The 14,402-nt window shown below is 45.0% G+C and overlaps 1 protein-coding gene across 7 annotated transcripts in view; it reads left to right on the top strand.

Moving 5' to 3' along the window:
* The window catches only part of PRKCG (protein kinase C gamma), an 805,390-nt gene that overhangs the window by 734,707 nt on the left and 56,281 nt on the right, over positions 1–14,402 (top strand). For all 7 annotated transcript variants that reach the window (XM_073602743.1, XM_073602742.1, XM_073602744.1 and 4 more), the window contains 3 exons: positions 11,571–11,744; positions 12,014–12,105; positions 13,336–13,398. In XM_073602743.1, coding sequence (XP_073458844.1) covers positions 11,571–11,744; positions 12,014–12,105; positions 13,336–13,398 — 329 coding nt within the window. The remainder of the gene's footprint in view (positions 1–11,570; positions 11,745–12,013; positions 12,106–13,335; positions 13,399–14,402) is intronic.

Here is a 14,402-nt window from a genome sequence, read left to right as displayed (position 1 = left end):
TGTCGGGTCAGATTGGAGGGTGATGTTTGCCATCGTTCTTTTTTAAGAGAAAGAATACATTCATGCAAAAAAGCCCAGATGGAGGGGCAGGTCAGTAAATCAGGAAAAGCTTTGGACTTTATTTTTATAGGAGTTTTGGGGATGGAATGTTTGGGTTGGGAGGTACTGATCGTTTGACAAATAGGGAGGGGGTCGGAGTTGCCGATCTGAGGGGTCCGACTCAACCATTCCCTCGTCAAGGAGTAGCATGAGATCTCTTAGTGCTCTGGACTCTGCTATTGTGAAATTTTTGGTCCTTTCGGCTAGTTGCTTTTCCAGGTTGGCACGTTGCGGTCGGGATCAAACATGTAATTGAAAGTCAATTTACGGGCAAACAGGTAAAGATCTTTGATAGTCTCATATATATCGATTGGTTCCGAGGGACAGAAACCTAGGCCCAAATGAAGGACCTGTTCCTCCTCCGGAGTCAGCCGGTAAGATGTGAGATTTATGATGTTCAGGGAGTGAGATTCATTGTCCGTTAGTGGGGGTGATTACTCGTGGGACGTGCTTGGGGTTGGGGTCTTCTGCACAAACATGTCCAGATTCCCTTGTTTGGAGGGCTCCGGACCTGGTTGTACTAAAAAACCGGGCTGTGATAGGAGTGTTTGGATGTTCGGTTGTAGGAGTTTAGGGATAATGTTGTGTAGGGTAGAGTGGAGAGAGCCCGTGGAGGGGGTCTGTCCACCCTGGCCTGGGCGTTTGTGGTGTTTTTAATGCTTTGCCGTGTTGTTTTCCTTTTTTAGGGTGTTTAGTGGTGGGTTGTCACCAGTGAGAGGACCTCTTGCGAGGGGCGCCTGGTGGCTCGTGGTAAGGTGGGGCGGGTAGTGATCTGTGAGGATACAGAGGATATTGATGAATCAGATTCCGTATAATCTGTTGCCATTGAGGCTGAAAATTGTCGATTTTGACGTTTATGTTTGTAAGAAGATGATTTCCCAGACCATTTGTATGCATAGCCCTCCGTGAATGCCAATTTATCCTGGGAAAATTTTCTTTGTTTTTTAATTATAATGTCTTTGTTAAGGCCTTCAATTTTGTCTCGTATTTCCTTCCATTTATTGGTGAAAGAACCTGACTCTTGAATGTTGGGAAATTGATTCAAAAGTCTATCAATCTCTGCATCAAGAGACATCATGTCAGAGCGATACTGGGCCGTCAGCTTTGACATGAGTTCAATGCTAACATTTAGTTAACGTATTTTCCCAGGATTTTTTGAAATCCGCAGAGGGATCTTTAATAGTGGGGAATAGTTGGACTCGGAGTCCGAGGGGACAGACTTTTGCAGTGATGTATATTCAAATACTGGATATGCCAGTGTAGATGGGATTTTTTTCTTTAGGAGATTAAACAGCCTATCTAGGAACGTTTTGGTTTCGTCCTCTAGCTGTTGATTGGCTAAACATCCTGCCTGTATGGTGGACATGAAATCCCCCCAGGCAGTACCCAAAAACATCCATGACTAAAAATATACAAGACAACAGAAAAGAACCTGGACCATAGACAAGGAATACTCAATACAGGTAATTTAGTTAGCTAAGCGGCTGCTCCAAAACCAGAAGTAACCATAAATTGGAAATATAGCATCAATTAAGCAAGTGGCAAAGGGGAGGGGGGGGGGAAACCCGAAGGCAAGTTGGGAAAATATGGATCCGAGGATCCGGGTGTGTTATCCACCACACTATATTAGAATTTATGGGTATGCCACATGGTTTACAGAAGGGTTAAACATACATTTGGGTACCATCATCCTAAATATGACTAAGATCAGAAAGTGGGGTAAAAAGAGGGATCAGAGCAAGGACCTCTCCAATAATGTCCTGCCTCTTTAACAAAAACAACGGACTATTGCGGTACCATGAAAAAAGACTTGAATTAAAAAGCATAGATTTATTTCAAAACATGATAAAAAAGTCCCATAAGGGACATCAATTGTACATATTCATAACATGACATGCATAGACAATAATAATTGTTTTACAGCATTGTTGATACTAGGTTGGTATGGCTAATGCCCACACAGATATATGGACAGAAATTGTATGGTGTGATACTTGCAGACGTGACCTCTACGTTTCGCGGTCACAGCCGCTTCTTCAGGAGGCGTCTAACAGTATATAGTCTATGAGGGTGAAGAATAATACAGTATCAACATAGTAAAAAACATACATGGTTTTTACAAAGAGTACATAGTTAATATTGGAGAACATATTTTGAAATTTGAAGTTTAAAAAATTGCACTCACCAAACTATAACCATAACGATTCTCTGGAGCGATATTTGTGAGACGCCCTCACGAGGCGTTCCCCCGGGGCGGGCCAGGGAGGCAAATTAAGGTAATGCTATTGTGAGAAATTCAATGGGATAAGGTTTTAAACAATCAAACGGTATGTCTGAATGAAGAGCACCCGGGAGTGTTGGGGTGGGGGTGAAGGGATGGAAGCGGTGCCAAGGAAAAATGGCTGGAAAGGAAGGGGGGGGGAAAGAAGGGGGAAAAAGGGAGAAAAAAGAAGGGGGGGGAGGGGGGTTTGGAAGGGGGCAGAGGGGAAGGGAGGAGGAAAAGGAAAGAGGAGGACAAGGAAGGAAAGGGGGGAGAAGGGGGGGAGGGGGGAAGGGACAGGGACGGTAGTGGGAGTGGGGGAGAGGGGGGAGGGAGGGAGGGGGAGAAGGAGCGGGGAGAGGGGGGAAAAAGAGGGAGAAGGGAAGGGGCAGAGGAGGGGTGAGGGAGGGGGGGAGAAAGGGTGAGGGGGAAGAAAAGGGGGGGAAAGGGAGGGGGAGGGAAAGGGAAAGGAAGAGGGACGGAAAGGAGGAAGGGTGGGGAAGAGGGAAGGGAGAGGCGGGAGGGAACAAGGGAAGGGGGAAAAAAGAGAAGGGAGAGAGGAGGGAAGAAGGAAAAGACGGGATGGGGAAGGGAGAAGGAAAAGGGGGGGGGGGGAGAGAGGAAAAAAGGGAAGGGGGTGGGGAAGGGGAAAGGGAGTGAGGGGTGTGGAATACAGCAAGTATCCCTATGTACCTGGTTGAGAAACACACAGAATTAACAGAGGGAGAGTTAAAGATGGTAAAGAAGTTTTTACCTATCATTGTTATAATAAGAACCCAGACCTAAAGGCTGCTGACACCCAGATTAAACGTGAGTGGCCAAAACGCCACGCCGTATCGTCCGCGAGGAATCACTATAAGGGATATAAATCCATAGAGGAAATGTTAACAACGGATGATAAGAGTAGACACACATGGTAGACTCTTTTTAGTGTTTAGCAGGAGGGGGGGATGCCACACAAAGGTGATGGGTAATCCCGTCCTGCATGGAGAATGTACAGTAAGTACTTACAGGGTTTCCAGGTAAGCGTTGGTGCGGTGCTGGGTGTCCGCCAGAAGCTGTGAGCAGCTGGGTCTGGGCATCTTAAATGCCTCCAACCCGAAGTTCAACAGCGGAAAGAACCGTCGCATATACTTCCGGGTCCGATCCTCCACTATTGCGCAGGCGCGGGCACTACGTTCCGGCGCAGGCGCATAGCTCAACATTGACCAGTGCAAAAGCACTGGTCGAAACGAAGCGGCAGCTGAGGCTCAAAATAGCCCAGGCCACCGCCGGAGGAACGCAAGCCCGCCACAGGGGGAGAATAAACTCCTCACATCCCCTCAGAAGCAGAGTGGCAGTTGCAATTGAATAATCATTTGGGTGCACATAGTGGTTTCAAAGTAGTAAACTGGGCGGGGGGAGCGGTGCATGGTCTCCAGCAGCGGGAACGCCCACAGCTGCGGAGGCATGCATCGCAGCCCGTCCCAGGGCAGTGTACAGCAATTACAATCTAAATATACATAACTTTAACTTGAACAGCAAGTCATCTACTGGAATAATGAAGTCAGCCACAAACAGAAACATTAAAAAACATTGACTATATATATAAAGAGTCCACTGGTATATAGTCCTAAGAAAAAAACCTGAAGTCTGATAAAGTTCAAAGGGTTTTTCTGAATGCGATAATTGATGTGGTTTGTTATATGAATATACACACAAACGATTTTTTATATTTATTATTAATTTATTGTTTTTGGAGATCCAGGTCGACCTATTGTCTCTGGGAAGGGTTCCCTAACGGAAAACGCCAGCAAATTGGTGAATACTTTTCTTTTACCTCATGTCATGAGACTACCTTCTTACATCAGGGACACAACCGACCTGTTGAAACACATCGAGGGGATCCAGATCCCTCCGGACGCCCTCCTCGTGGCTATTGATGTTGAGGCCTTGTACTCAAGCATCCCCCACGAGCAGGGCGGTCCGGATGGCTGGCTCCTTTCTGATGGAACAAGACCATCATACCTGGCCCACAACACCTTCATCTTAAAACTCTTAGAATTTATTTTGACCAGAAATTATTTTTTATTTATGGATCAAATGTATCTTCAAATTCAAGGCGTTGCAATGGGCACATCCTGTGCCCCCTCATACACGAACTATACCTTGGTGGTTGGGAACGAATGGTCTTCAGTGATGACCTTATGGAACCATTCTTGGACCATGTTTTAGGATGGTTTAGGTTCATTGATGACCTCTTGGTCATTTGGACAGGCACCGAGCAACTTTTACAGACATTTATTGCAGAGTTAAACAGTAACTCTTTCAACCTCCATTTCACCTTTTCCTATGACAGACTAAGCATCCCATTCCCTAGACGTCTTGATTACTAAGGATTCCACCGGTCACCTAACCACGGACCTCTATCGCAAACCCACCGCAGGCAACACCTTGTTGCACGCCTCTAGTCTCCATCCCCGTCCTCTGGTTCGCAGTATCCCTTCGCTCAGTATCTCAGACTGAGAAGAAACTGCACAGAGGACGGGGATTTCTACAAACAGGCTAATGCTCTCCGCACACGATTGTTGGCGAGAGGCTATAAACGTACCGTACTGAGAAAAGCTTTCAACAAGGCTCTGGCCTTAGACCGACAAACATTACTATACGGCCCCCCACGTCCTAAACAACCTTATACGACCAAGATTATTACTAAATTCTCCACCCACCACCAGCAATTACGAAAAATATTGTCAAATCATTGGCATATTTTAACCGACCACCACGTCCTTAAAAAATACATCAAACCCACCCCTGACCTGGTCTTCAAAAGGGCCACTTCTTTAAGGGATAGACTAACACATAGTCATTACAGGATTCCTTCCCCTGGTCCATCGGAACCCAGAGGTACATACAAATGTGGCAACTGTCCACATTGCCCGTGGATCCAAGAAGGACAACACTTTTTACTTCCTAATGGTGAAGTGTTTGTCCCCAAACACTCGGCCCATTGTGGCACACGTGGAGTCATTTACCTCATGACTTGCGCGTGTAGCGCCTTTTATGTGGGGAAAACAATTAGAGAGCTACGGCAGAGACTGGGGGATCACCTATACGCTTCTACGAATGGCAAGCTTACCACCGTAGGCCGCCATATTGGCATCTATCACCGTTTCAATTTGGACTATATCCGGTTTACAGTATTAGACGTTGTCCCGGAAGACCCCCGCGGGGGCAACTGGGACCGCGAAATTTTAAGACGTGAATCCTTGTGGATTGAGCGACTTAATGCATGTGTCCCTCCTGGCATTAATGAGACACATTCATATAAATACTTCCTTGAATAATCCAGTCATAACTTGTTCTTTCTTTTCCCCAGCCCCTGCCGTGACCCAACCACTTATATATAAGGGATCTCCAAAAACAATAAATTAATAATAAATATAAAAAATCGTTTGTGTGTATATTCATATAACAAACCACATCAATTATCGCATTCAGAAAAACCCTTTGAACTTTATCAGACTTCAGGTTTTTTTCTTAGGACTATATACCAGTGGACTCTTTATATATATAGTCAATGTTTTTTAATGTTTCTGTTTGTGGCTGACTTCATTATTCCAGTAGATGACTTGCTGTTCAAGTTAAAGTTATGTATATTTAGATTGTAATTGCTGTACACTGCCCTGGGACGGGCTGCGATGCATGCCTCCGCAGCTGTGGGCGTTCCCGCTGCTGGAGACCATGCACCGCTCCCCCCTCCCAGTTTACTACTTTGAAACACTATGTGCACCCAAATGATTATTCAATTGCACCTGCCACTCTGCTCTGAGGGGATGTGAGGAGTTTATTCTCCCCCTGTGGCGGGCTTGCGTTCCTCCGGCGGTGGCCTGGGCTATTTTGAGCTCAGCTGCCGCTTCATTTCGACCAGTGCTTTTGCACTGGTCAATGTTGAGCTATGCGCCTGCGCCGGACGTAGTGCCCGCGCCTGCGCAATAGTGGAGGATCGGACCCGGAAGTATATGCGACGGTTCTTTCCGCCGTTGAACTTCCGGGTTGGAGGCATTTAAGATGCCCAGACCCAGCTGCTCACAGCTTCTGACGGACACCCAGCACCGCACCAACGCTACCTGGAAACCCTGTAAGTACTTACTGTACATTCTCCATGCAGGACGGGATTACCCATCACCTTTGTGTGGCATCCCCCCTCCTGCTAAACACTAAAAAGAGTCTACCATGTGTGTCTACTCTTATCATCCGTTGTTAACATTTCCTCTATGGATTTATATCCCTTATAGTGATTCCTCGCGACGATACGGCGTGGCGTTTTGGCCACTCACGTTAATCTGGGTGTCAGCAGCCTTTAGGTCTGGGTCTTATTATAACAATGATAGGTAAAAACTTCTTTACCATCTTTAACTCTCCCTCTGTTAATTCTGTGTGTTTCTCAACCAGGTACATAGGGATACTTGCTGTATTCCACACCCCTCACTCCCTTTCCCCTTCCCCACCCCCTTCCCTTTTTTCCTCTCTCCCCCCCCCCCTTTTCCTTCTCCCTTCCCCATCCCGTTCTTTTCCTTTCTTCCCTCCTCTCTACTTTCTCTTTTTTCCCCCTTCCCTTGTTCCCTCCCGCCTCTCCCTTCCCTCTTCCCCACCCTTCCTCTTTCCGTCCCTCTTCCTTTCCCTTTCCCTCCCCCTCCCTTTCCCCCCTTTTCTTCCCCCTCACCCTTTCCCCCCCCTCCCCTCACCCCTCCTCTGCCCCTTCCCTTCTCCCTCTTTTTCCCCCCTCTCCCCGCTCCTTCTCCCCCTCCCTCCCTCCCCCTCTCCCCACTCCCACTACCGTCCCTGTCCCTTCCCCCCTCCCCCCCTTCTCCCCCCTTTCCTTCCCTTGTCCTCCTCTTTCCTTTTCCTCCTCCCTTCCCCTTCTGCCCCTTCCAAACCCCCCCTCCCCCCCCCCTTCTTTTTTCTCCCTTTTTCCCCCCTCTTTCCCCCCCCCTTCCTTTCCAGCCATTTTCCTTGGCACCGCTTCCATCCCTTCACCCCCACCCCAACACTCCCGGGTGCTCTTCATTCAGACATACCGTTTGATTGTTTAAAACCTTATCCCATTGAATTTCTCACAATAGCATTACCTTAATTTGCCTCCCTGGCCCGCCCCCGGGGGAACGCCTCGTGAGGGCGTCTCACAAATATCGCTCCAGAGAATCGTTATGGTTATAGTTTGGTGAGTGCAATTTTTAAACTTCAAATTTCAAATATGTTCTCCAATATTAACTATGTACTCTTTGTAAAACCATGTATGTTTTTTACTATGTTGATACTGTATTATTCTTCACCCTCACAGACTATATACTGTTAGACGCCTCCTGAAGAAGCGGCTGTGACCGCGAAACATAGAGGTCACGTCTGCAAGTATCACACCATACAATTTCTGTCCATATATCTGTGTGGGCATTAGCCATACCAACCTAGTATCAACAATGCTGTAAAACAATTATTATTGTCTATGCATGTCATGTTATGAATATGTACAATTGATGTCCCTTATGGGACTTTTTTATCATGTTTTGAAATAAATGTATGCTTTTTTAATTCAAGTCTTTTTTCATGGTACCGCAATAGTCCGTTGTTTTTGTTAAAGAGGCAGGACATTATTGGAGAGGTCCTTGCTCTGATCCCTCTTTTTACCCCACTTTCTGATCTTAGTTCTGTGTAGAGAAAATGGCCAGCATTCATCCACAGCTATGTGAGACCCAGTGGCGTACCAAGGGGGGTGCAGGGGGGGCAGTCCGCCCTGGGTGACACTCATGGGGGGGGGTGTCAGGCACTGCCCAGGGACCCCGGGTGCATGTGGGGCCCCTGCACTTTCCCTGTCATCGCAGCTTTGTAAAAAGTTGATCAAATCACCCCAGAGCCCAGCGTTGCGGGGAAAGCAGTCTGTAACTCCCCTGTCATCTCATCAGCCTGGGAATTTCATCACCTGAAATGCTGTAAGTGACTGAGCAGTGCACACTGTCACTATATGCAGACCTAACCTGTCTCTATATACCACCCTAACCTGTCTCTATATAACACCCTAACCTGGCTCTATATATCACCCTAACCTGACTCTATATACCACCCTAACCTGGCTCTATATCACCTAGCCTGGCTCTATATACCACTCTAACCTGGCTCTATATACCACCCTAACCTAGCTCTATATACTGTACCACCCTAACCTAGCTCTATATACCACTCTAACTTAGATCTATATAACACCCTAACCTGGCACTTTAGTACCCTAACCTGGCACTATATCACCCTAACCTGGCTCTATATACCACCCTAACCTGGCACTATATTTTACCCAACCTGTCACTATATTACCCTAACCTGGCACTATATCACCCTAACCTGGCTCTATATACCACCCTAACCTTGCACTATATTTTACCCAACCTGGCACTATATTACCCTAACCTGGCACTATATCACCCTAACCTGCCACTATATACCACCCTAACCTTGCACTATATCACCTAACCTGGCTCTATATACCACCCTAACCTGGCTCTATATCACCTAACCTGGCTCTATACACCACCCTAACCTGTCTCTATATCACCTAACCTGGCTCTATATACCACCCTAATCTGGCTCTCTATACCACCCTAACATGGCTCTATACACCACCCTAGCCTGTCTCTATATACCACCCTAACCTGGCTCTATATCACCCTAATCTAGCTCTATATACCACCCTAACCTGGCACTATATACCACCCTAACCTGGCTCTATATACCACCCTAACCTGGCACTATATTACCTAACCTGGCACTGTATACCACCCTAACCTGGCTCTATATACCACCATAACCTGGCTCTATATCACCTAACCTGGCTCTATACACCACCCTAACCTGTCTCTATATCACCTAACCTGGCTCTATATACCACCCTAATCTGGCTCTCTATACCACCCTAACATGGCTCTATACACCACCCTAGCCTGTCTCTATATACCACCCTAACCTGGCTCTATATCACCCTAATCTAGCTCTATATACCACCCTAACCTGGCACTATATACCACCCTAACCTGGCTCTATATACCACCCTAACCTGGCACTATATTACCTAACCTGGCACTGTATACCACCCTAACCTGGCTCTATATACCACCATAACCTGGCTCTATATACCACCCTAACCTGGCACTATATCACCTAACCTGGCACTATATACCACCCTAACCTATCTCTATATACCACCCTAACCTGGCGCTATATCATCTAACATGGCACTATATCACCCTAGCCTGGCACTATATTACCCTAACCTGGCACTATATCACCCTAACCTGGCACTATATACAACCCTAACCTGGAACTATATCACCTAACATGGCCCTATCACCCTAACCTGGCAATATATTACCCTAACCTTGCTCTATATCACCCTAACCTGGCACTTTATCATCTAACCTGCTAGTATACTACCTTAACATCACTTGACGTCGATGTGCGGTGCGCTGCCTGCCCATCTGGGGGGGGTGCCTGATATAGGATCTGCCCCGGGTGCCAAATGCTCTAGGTACACACCTGGTGAGATCCTGGTCATCAGGTGCAAGTAAGAATTCATTGCAGCAACTGCAGCCTAAATTGTACTACCAGTTGTTGAAACGGGTGTTTTGTTATGTTTTCAACTGCACTTTAAATAGTTTTCATAACAAAGAACTGGCAACTATACTGAGGTAATTATTGTCTCTCTCTTTTTTCTTGGTGAACTGTACTTTAGAAAATCCTAGTTGACTGGTTATTTTGACAGTTTTAGGCTACTTTCACACTGAGGCGGTTTTCAGGCTCTTTAGTGCTAGAAATAGCCTTTGAAAAGCGCCTGAAAAGTGCCTCCCATTCATTGCAGTGTGTCTTTTCACATTGGGGCGGTGTGCTTGTGGGACATTACGAAAAGTCCTGCAAGCAGCATCTTTGGGGCGGTTGGGGAGCGCTGTAAATAGCGCTCCCAAAACGCCCTGCCCATTGCAATGAATGGGCAGCGCTTCCAAAGCACCTGAAAAGCAATTTGAAAGCACCGCAAATCTGGACTTTTTACCATTTTTTTGGGGGGTAAAAAGTGCCCCGCTAGCATCCGAAAAGCACAGCAAAAGCGCCACTAAGACAGCGCCGCTAAAGCGCCTCAAAAACGAGTGGCGCTATAGCGCTAACGGCTGGACCCTGCCAGTGTGAAAGGGGTCTAAAGGGTTCCATACTTCCTGAGCAAGTATACAGAGCAAGATTTCTGACTTCACCTAATGCATACATGTTTCTGGTCAGTGACTCAAATAGAACTGATAAACAATATATTTAAAATGATTGTAAGTGATCACTTTGTAAAACAACCTATTCGGTTTAAGATAGAAATGAAAGGCAAAACATTTTTGTATAAATATAAAAAAAACATTGATCACATTCCCTCTGTTCTCAGCTGCATAGGGGGGGGGGAAGCAGCAGTACACTGAGCTGAACTCCCGCACTGCAAGGCTTCCCTCAATGGGCACCCAACAGTAGCTTAAACCATAAAAATACAGAAAGGAGCGCCAGACCAAAACCAGATAAAAAGATTTAAAAAAAATTATAATTGTTGGTAAAAAAAAGGCATATAAAAGCAGCCAACACATAAAGGAGGCAACACTACTTCCCCTTCATTAGGGCTACAAGAGCAAGCATAATAATGATGTCTACATATGCATATAAGTATATACCACAAAATCTGGTACATCACATACTTGTCAGATGAACTTCAGTTGTCTCCACTGAATCGGAGAAGGTTAAAATATACAAACATAATACATAGTAAAACATAAAATAAAGAAAGTGGGCATATAATGTAACCATGTATTAAATTGCATCAAAGAGAAAATGTGCAAAACATACTGAAAAAAATTGAAATAAATGACTACTAAAACAAGTACTACAAAAGTAAGTTTTAAAAAACATCAAGAGACCAAGCTGTTGAAATAAAAACAAATTAGCTCCTAAAATTAGTACAACATTTTTTAAAATGAGTACTAAAAATATAAGAGACCAAACTGGTTTTATTTCAGCATCTTGGTCTTTTTCTTTATTTAATTTTAAGGAGATTCCTTGGACCAGGCTCCAGCAGTCAAGTCAGTGTCCAGTCTCCACCGATAAATGGTGTCCATTGGGCTTTCATTTCTCTTCATATTCTGCTTGTGTTCCTAATTTTCAGGTCATGTTGGCTGAGAGGCGTGGATCTGATGAACTCTATGCCATCAAAATTCTGAAGAAGGATGTCATTATACAGGATGATGATGTGGAGTGTACCATGGTGGAGAAACGTGTCTTGGCCTTGCTTGACAGGCCTCATTTCCTCACACAGCTTCATTCAACATTTCAGACTGTGGTATGCTTTACATGTAATGCTCCCTTATCTTTTGGCTTCAAAAAGAGCACAATATAACAGTTCAAACCACCTTACAAAGGTTAATATATTATAAAAAAAATCACCAAGTTGGCAAGTTGGCAAGATTACCACCTGCAGTAGAGAAAGAGTTTTCACTGGACTATTTCAGTTGCCTTAAAAAAATGAAATCTGGAATATCATTGTGCATTCTTCTGCATCCACTATATTTAGATTACCTGTGGACTAAATTATTGTAATTCTATCTCTAGGATCGCCTTTATTTTGTTATGGAATATGTGAATGGCGGGGACCTGATGTATCACATCCAACAGGTTGGCAAGTTCAAGGAGCCCCATGCCATGTAAGTATCCTGGCAACATGATTGTTTTGCAGTTTTATGTAAAAAAAATGGTTTGAGTAACACATGATTAAAGGTAGATAGAAAAATTATCATGAAGATTTTACTAGAACTTGATGTGTAGATAGGTGCAGCATTGAGCAGCGGCAGAAAACATTCAGAATCCAGTTGCCAAGAACAGAACTGTACTGAAATACAAGTTATTTAACGCACAACAAGCCCAGTGAGAAGACAACCTATCCAGGTACACTCACAGGATGTACAGTGTTCAGTACTAGCGGTAGGTATCACGTGCACTGTCAACGTCTGTCTCAGGGAGCAGAATGTGGCCTGGCCGGTCCGTACCTAAGTGGGGAGGCTTCCAGGAAGGATGGCTTGTCCCTGCAAATTTCATACTCGTCTGGAACCTCTCCCTGATGCTAAGCACTATCCCTGACAGATGGGTGACCTGTTCCTATTCTAGCCACATGCAAAATGCATACCAAACTGGGGAGCCAGGTTCTTAAATAGACTCTACCTGACACAAGATGACCGTCAGAGTCACATGGTAATCCAGCATCCAATTGGATGCTGCCTCTTTGTGACCAAGGAGATCATAGAGGAACTAGATTCCTCTCAACTCCCTCTTCCAACCGCATTGCCGCTGTGGATGATTACCACCTGCATTAGAGAAACTAGACTGCACCTGCCTACAGAATCAATATCACAAAGATATACATCTTATGGCAAACAGTTACTGGACATCTAACCATCACACCAACAACTATATGGCCAAATGTATGTGGACACCCGTCCAGATTAAGTTCAGGAGTGCAGCAGCATACAAAGACATTTTAGACAGTTGTGCACTTCCATCCTTGTGGCAAAAGTTTGGGGAAGAACTGTTCCACCATGACTGTGCCCATGTGCACACAACAAGCTTCAAAAAGACAAATGCAAAGAAAAACTCCATAGGCCTGTAGAGAGCCCTGACCTCAACCCTACTGAACACCTTTGAGATTAATTGGAATGCCAACTGTGAGTCGGGTCTTCTCATCCAACATCAGTACATGAACTCCCAAATACATAACTTGAATGTATAAGAACATATTCCTACAGACACCACCTGAAAACTTGGAGAAACCTTCCCAGAAAAGTGGAGGCTGTTGTAGCTGCAAAAAATGGTGGGGTGGGGGGATGGAATCACATCCATGTTACATTCATGTTCTTCACTATACTTATGTTTTTATGTAGGTTTTATGCTGCTGAGATTGCCATTGGTCTCTTTTTCCTCCACAACAAGGGAATCATCTACAGGTATAGCATGCACATGCTTGTATTCTGTCCTAAGTTCTATAATATAATATAGGGATATATTACTGATTAGGCTCCCTCAAAATTATATTAGACATTCCCAACATAAAAAACATATATACAAGGATATTTAAACAAAATAAATCCATCTTTTTTGCAGATATGCAAAGTCGAAACATGCATCTGTAACAAAAAAATAAAATTAATATGTGACCAGCATGGCTAATATTTTATCTCAACCTTATAGTATATTCCTTCAATTTAAATGTTTTAATATTAGCCAAATTCATATAATTTAGTCCACTACGAACATCTTAAAGTGATTGTGAATCCTTATTTTTTTTAATAATAAACATGTTATACTTGCTCTGTGTAATGGTTTTGCACAGAGCAGCCCCGATCCTCCTCTTCTCGGGTCCCCAGCTGGTGCTCCTGGCTCCTCCTTCTGCCAAGTGCCCACCATAGCAAGCCACTTGATGTGGGAGCACTGTGCAGGCTCGCTCCTGAGCTGGCTCTGAGTGTCCATAGACACACAGAGCATGGCTCGGCATCGTCCCCATCGCCAAAGACTCCCACTGCTTTCCCTGAGCCAATAAGGAGGGAGAGAGCCAAAAGTGCCACTAAACCTATAAGAGGGAGCTGGGGAATTGGGGGGGGGGGGGGGCTGCACTCAAAAGGTTTTTTACCTTAATGCAGAGAATGCCTTTAGAACAACTTTAACTGCAATAAAGGAGGTATGAATATGCCTCATTGGTGAAATGGATGGGCACATTTTTTGGCTATGGAGCACAGCTGTGGCGAAGTCCCTCAACATCAAGGGGTTGATTTACTAAAGGCAAATCCACTTTGCACTACAAGTGCACTGCAAGTGCACTTCGAAATGCAGTGGCTTTAGATCTGAGGGGAAGATCTAAAATGAGGGGAAGCTCTGCTAATTTTATCATCCAATCATGTACAAGCAAAAATGCTGTTTTTTATTTTTCTTGCATGTCCCCCTCAGATCTACA

Source organism: Aquarana catesbeiana, linkage group LG10, assembly GCF_042186555.1.
Source record: "Aquarana catesbeiana isolate 2022-GZ linkage group LG10, ASM4218655v1, whole genome shotgun sequence".
NCBI classification, from domain to species: Eukaryota; Metazoa; Chordata; class Amphibia; order Anura; family Ranidae; genus Aquarana; species Aquarana catesbeiana.
The sequence above is the reverse complement of the archived record's forward strand: the minus strand, read 5'-3'. Positions and strand labels throughout refer to the sequence as shown.